Source organism: Psammomys obesus, unplaced genomic scaffold (genome assembly GCF_907164565.1).
Source record: "Psammomys obesus unplaced genomic scaffold, mPsaObe1.curated_primary_1811, whole genome shotgun sequence".
In the NCBI taxonomy this organism is placed as follows: domain Eukaryota; kingdom Metazoa; phylum Chordata; class Mammalia; order Rodentia; family Muridae; genus Psammomys; species Psammomys obesus.
The window spans coordinates 4,252,771-4,258,559 of record NW_026590405.1 but is presented as its reverse complement, the minus strand read 5'-3'; the positions used below and the strand labels follow the sequence as shown (position 1 = coordinate 4,258,559).

Below are 5,789 nucleotides of genomic sequence, written 5' to 3'. Positions count from 1 at the left end.
GATTAAAAAACTTTTTTCCCACCCAGGAAAACCAAATGCAAACGAGAGAGCGGGACTGCTCCCCGCCCCCATGTCCTCAGATGTGCTTGGAAAAAGTGTTTCATGACATCCTTGTGTGTTTCCCTGGCTGGCCTGAAACTCACTGTGTAGATCAGGCTGGCCTCAAACCTCTTCACATCCTATTGTTTTATAGAAGGGCCTCAGATCTTTTGCCCTCTGCCAGCTGTACCCCTGGGACCCAAGTTATACGGGGACTTGGGTAGCATCTTTTCTGACTTGCAGATTCTTTAGCCCCTGAATTAGCACACAGGACATATGGTTGCTGGGTCTTGCTCCGGGAGGGCGATGCTCCCTGTTTCTCTCCTGGCAGGTCAAGGCCTTTTCTCTGAGGATCAAAACTTTCTCATCTCCCGAAAGATGTAGGATATAATGGGGGGGGGTCCCTGTTCCTGTAAGTGTGTGTGGGGGTCACAGCAAATAGGAACTGGGGCCACTTCAGTCAGTGTCAAGGTTAAGGAGTCTCTGTTGAGCTGGTGAATCGAATCGGGGTTGCAGTCAGGTCTGAGATCTGGGATTCTGTTTGGCAGATAATAGGAGGATTAGGATTAAGGTCCAGGCCAGGGTTTGGATACTGGGGCTAATACCAGGTTACAATGAATTACAGCAGTGAAAGGCTTTAAATCGGGGTTAGAGAGAGTTGTGGGGGTTAGGATTAGAACCAGGAGAGGATCATCTGCTTTCTCTCAGGCCCCTAAAGTCCCTCTGTGGTTGCTTTTCAGGGTTAAGTAAGGTCTCCTGTGCGGCCCTGCCTTTGAGACACATGAGGCCTGCTCCTGAAAACCTCAGCTGCTACTTCAGGAGCTCTGGCTGCTGAGGCAACGTTATTCTTCCCTGGCTCTTACTGAGCATGTTTGATGGCTCCTTTTGGGCCAATGGTGGAGGCAAAGTACTCCCAAGGGCCACATCACAGGTTCGTCTGGAATGCAATCGGTACCAGAAAACAGTCAAGACAATTATGACAAAAGCACTTCTGCCAATTACCCCACACTTTGGACCCCTAACCTGATGATACCCTGAGATGTTATTTCCCCTTTGAGCCTCCATCCAGTTAGGTGGGCACTTTGTGAGGAAATGGATGAGTGCTCTTCAAGTCCAGACCCTGGGAACCAAGGATGAAGAGTTAGGCTGGCAGGGAATGTCTTATTTCACCCACCGCCACTGTGGCTCCCCCAAAACTAGCACTTTTGCCGTCTTCTAGGGCAAGGGTAGGTTGTGAGTCAGACCTTCCTCACAGAACAACGATAATGGTGCCAATGTGTATATGGGTCTCACCTTTTTGTCGATGTTCTTATTTTGCAGTACTAGAGACTGAACCTATCACTGAGAATGCACACCTCTAGTCCCTCACTGGTGCATGCCAGGCAGATGTCCCATCACTGAGCCACGTCCCAGGTCCTTGTCGGTGGATTACAGGCAAGTGCTGTAACATGGAGACACAACCTCCTTGCTGCTTTTTACTTTTCTTTTGTTTCGAGACAGGGATTTACTGTGTAACCTTGGCTGTCAACTTTTTACCTTTTTGGGGGAGGGGGGGAGCCAGGTGGTGGTGGCTCACACTCTTTAATCTCAGTACTGGGGAGGCAGAGGCACATAGATCTCTGTGAGTTCAAGGCCAGACTGGTCTACAGAACCAGTTCTTGGCCAGCTAAGGTTACACAGAGAAACCCTGTCTGGAAAAACAAAAACAAATCTAAAGTGTGTGTGAGTGTGTGTGTGTGTGCAGGTGTGCAAAGAGGCCAGAAGAGAGCATCAGATACGTGGAGTTGGAGTTATAGGTGTTTGTGAACCACTGGCTGTGGGCGCTAGAAACTGGACTGGGTTCTCTAGAGGAGGATTTTTAGCTGCTGGGCTGTCTCTTCAGCCCTTCCCTTTCAGTGTTTTGAGACAGGGTCTCACTAAATTGTCTAGATGCACACATAGCTCAGGTTGTCTTTGGGCTTGTGATCATCCTATTCGGCTTCCAGAGTAGCTGGAATTACAGGTTTGCAACATTAGGCCTAATGAGGACCTCACATAGATCAACAAACTATTTTGCCTTTAGTTTTACTCGATAAAAATTTGTATTGCATGCAGTTATGTGTGTGTGTGTGTGTATATATACGTTGGGTGTGCTTGTGTGTCACATCATGCATGTGGTCAGAAGATGACTCGTGGGAGTCAGTTCTCTTCTCCCCCGACCCCCAGACAGGGTTTCTGTGTAGCCCTGGCTGTCCTGAAACTCCCTCTGTAGAAACAGGGTGGCTTTGAACTCAGAACTCTGCCTGCCTCTGCGCAGGGATTAAAGGTGAGCGCCACCACTGCCTGGCTGTCCTCTTTCTTTTTAACATGTGGGTCTCAGGGATTGAACTGAGATTGACCCTTACCCATCGAGCCATGTAGAAGGCCCTCAACAAATATCTACTGAACATAAAAACCAAATGTGCCTTTGGTCTTAGGTAAATCATGTGGGCAAAACAAACCTGATGTTTGTGTTTCCTGTAAACCCTGACAGGTGCTGCAGGGCAAGGAGTGTTGTATAAGATCATGTAACATAAGGGTGTGCCAATGATGGTTTCTTTGAGAGACAGTGACTTAAATGAAGGCCTGGGGAAGTTTAAATTGGAACCAGTCTCGGAAAATTCTCAATCCTGTCCATTTTTTTTTAATGCTTCCCAACTTCATGATGCACTTTATTCCTTTTTGGTGTCTTCTGGACACACCTTTTGGGACCTTTCCCAAGAAGACAACTGATCCTTTTTTTTTCCCCCAATGATTTTTTTTGTACAGCTTCTTTTAAAAAGTATTTTGTTTATTCTTTCATACATTGGTGTTTTGTCTGCATGTACATCAGTGTGAGGGTTCCAGATTCTCTAGAACTGGAATTACAGGCAATTGTGAGCTGCCATGTGGGTGCTGGGAATTAAGCCTGGGTCCTCTGGAAGAACAGTCAGTGCTCTTATAACCACTGAGCAATCCTTCCAGCCTTGCAATAATTAAACAAAAACAAAAACAAAAAACAAACAAAACATTATAGACAGGTCTCTCACTATGTAGCCCTGGCTGGGTTGAGACTTCCTGTACAAATCAGGCTGGCCGTAAACTCAGAGCTTCTCCTGACTGAACCTACTCCCAAGGTGCTTCGATTAAAGGTATGTGCCGCCATGAGCCTGGCTCAAGTGATCCTCTTGAGAACCGACCCCCCCCCCCCCCCAGGATGCGTCTTTGGCAGCCTGACTACACCGATACATTGGCAGAAGGTGACATAGGACCAAAGCCTGACAACCTGATATAAACTAGGCTGACCAGTTTCTTTTCCTTGGAAACTGGAATACACACACACACACACTGGGTTTTTTGTTTCTTTGTTTGAGACGGTTTCTTTGTGTAGCCTTGGCTTTCCTAGAACTAGCTCTGTAGATAAGGTGGGTACTCAATAAATGCTTGCTGAATTTAGTGGCAGACCGACAGGCAACCAGTTTGTCAGATGACAAATACTTTTTACATCTAACTTTCCTTTGGGTTTTCTTTTCTACACAGAAAAAGACGATCATCAAGATGTGTGTGAGGGACTTAATTCATTCCGTTACACTCAAGGGCTGTCTTTCATTACGTGTGGCAATTACATGTCAATTCAAGGGAAAATTTAAGGGTAACATGAATCCAGTGAGAATGAGGAATGCTGTATGTGTTCCCCCTCACCCCCAGGCATGGTCTCTCTATGGAGTCTTGGCTATCTTGGAACTCATGACGTAGACCAGGCTGGTCTTGAACTCACAGAAATCTGCCAGCCTGTGCATGCACCACTATGCACTTTTGACAAAAGTAGTTCTATTGAAGGCATGTGAAAGTTCACAAAATCAGAATTAAATGGTGGAATGAAATGTCTTAATTTTTACATTGTCTTCACCCTCAGTAGCATCCTTCCAAGGATTATAAACTCAATGTTATCCTTGTTTTGTTTTTCTTTGGTAAGTTTAGAGAGCAAGCGAATGGATGCCAGTCTTAACATGCAGAGAACGCACAAGCTGATATAAAGGAAAGGAAAAGTACCATTGATAATAAAGTTAATCTAAGAATATTCTCTGAGGCTGGATGCCCATGGGGTTCAGAGGGTACACGGTAGCTTTCCTGGACGTTTTGGACTTTCAAGTTGGCTCCAAAACCCACACGCCAGCTTACTTGTCCAGGGGTTCTGGTGTAAGTTTGTGTGTGTGTGTGTGTGTTAAAATTAGTGATCAGAACAGTGGGACTATTCTGGTTACCACTGACTGGAGAACAGAAATTGTTCATGAGCACAGATAAGCAACACTAAAGGATTCTTTCAACGGCTCAAGTTTCTTTGGCCACTGAAGTCCAGTCTCTTCCCCAAAGCAACCATGTTCGTCCAGGGAGTCGTAAGGTCTTCCAAATCAAGACACCGGGAGTGGTCTTGGGACTGTGAGATTGAGGACTTGAGCGGGGTGAAACACTCCCTCCGCCGCCGAGGTTGTGTGCATACATTTTACAGAAACTCGCTGAGGCCGGGACGGGGCCAGTTTTCCGGGCGGCACCGGAAGAGCGGGGTGGGAGTGGGGCAAACGGGAGGGGAGGTCCTCCGAGGGCCGGCAGGGTGGGGAGAGACGCCTCACAGCGCCCGCCGGGAGGGCGAGCAGTGGCAGACCCAGGCCGACAGCAGCGGACACCGGCCAACTTCCGGGTCTGGAACGGCTCCACCCTCCTCCGGGCTCGCCCCCGCGGCCTCGGGCGCATGCGCCGCCGCCCGGGGCCCGACCCAACTTACCCCGAACAACTAATCCCCGTCCCTCGCCCGCCCGCTCGGGACGTACCATTTGCTTGACGAGGGGGGGGACGACGCTCCCCGCGGGCCCCTAACGCGGGCGCCCTGCCTCAGGCGGGGGCGTGGGGTACCCGGCGGAGGTCGGGGCGCCGCTCGCTCGGGGAGGCCGCCCGAGCACGCGCCGCCCGGCCTCGGGGGCGCCGAACAAAGTGGCACGCCCCGCTCCCAGCTGATCGCCTCCGGCGGCGGCTCCCCCGGGCGAGACCATCGCGCCGCCTCGGGAGGGGTGTCCTCTGAGGGGAGGGGGGCGGCTCGGCCATTGTCCGGTCAGCGGCGTCTAGCGGGGGGGGGGGGGGGGGAGGCGATTACGGAGCGAGCGTGGGGGGCGGCGGCGGGCGTCACAGCCGGCCGCTGCGACTGCACAGCCGGCGGGGGCCTCGGGTACGTCCCCCACCCGGTCCCGAGCCCTCCAGCGTCGCCGCACGGGCCCGCGCCGTGGCCGGACCGCGGAGGAGAGAGCCGCCGAGGGCGCCGGGTCCCCCCTCGCCCGCTCGCCCCAGCTCCTCCTCCGCAGCGTCCCCCCCCCCCGCCCCCCCCCCGGCCCCCCCCCCGCCCCGCCGGCCGAGTGGTGCCGCCCGCCTCCAGCTGACCGGCCTGGAATCCCGGCTCGGAGTCCCGGACTCGCGCCCGCCTGCGCGCCCGCTCCCTCCCCCTCCCCCCGCCCCGCGCCCCCCGCCGCCGCCGCCGCCGCCGCCGCCGCCTCCGCCGCCTCCGCTCCCCTCGAGCGGGGCCCGGGCTCAGCCGCCGCCACCGCCGTCGCCTCCGAGCTCCGCCGCCGCCGCCGCCGCCGAGCGCCATGGGAGACGCCGGGAGCGAGCGTAGCAAAGCGCCCAGCCTGCCGCCTCGCTGTCCCTGCGGCTTCTGGGGGTAAGTGGTGGGGGCAGGGGCGCGGGCCCCGGGCTCCGGGGGGGGG

At 53.4% G+C, this 5,789-nt stretch overlaps 1 protein-coding gene across 2 annotated transcripts in view; it reads left to right on the top strand.

The window, feature by feature from the left end:
- Positions 1-5,582: 5,582 nt before the first annotated feature.
- Positions 5,583-5,789, top strand: part of Zfand3 (zinc finger AN1-type containing 3) — a 216,030-nt gene continuing 215,823 nt past the window's right edge. For both annotated transcript variants that reach the window (XM_055607204.1, XM_055607203.1), the window contains exon 1: positions 5,583-5,743. In XM_055607204.1, coding sequence (XP_055463179.1) covers positions 5,673-5,743 — 71 coding nt within the window. In that variant the 5' untranslated portion in view covers positions 5,583-5,672. The remainder of the gene's footprint in view (positions 5,744-5,789) is intronic.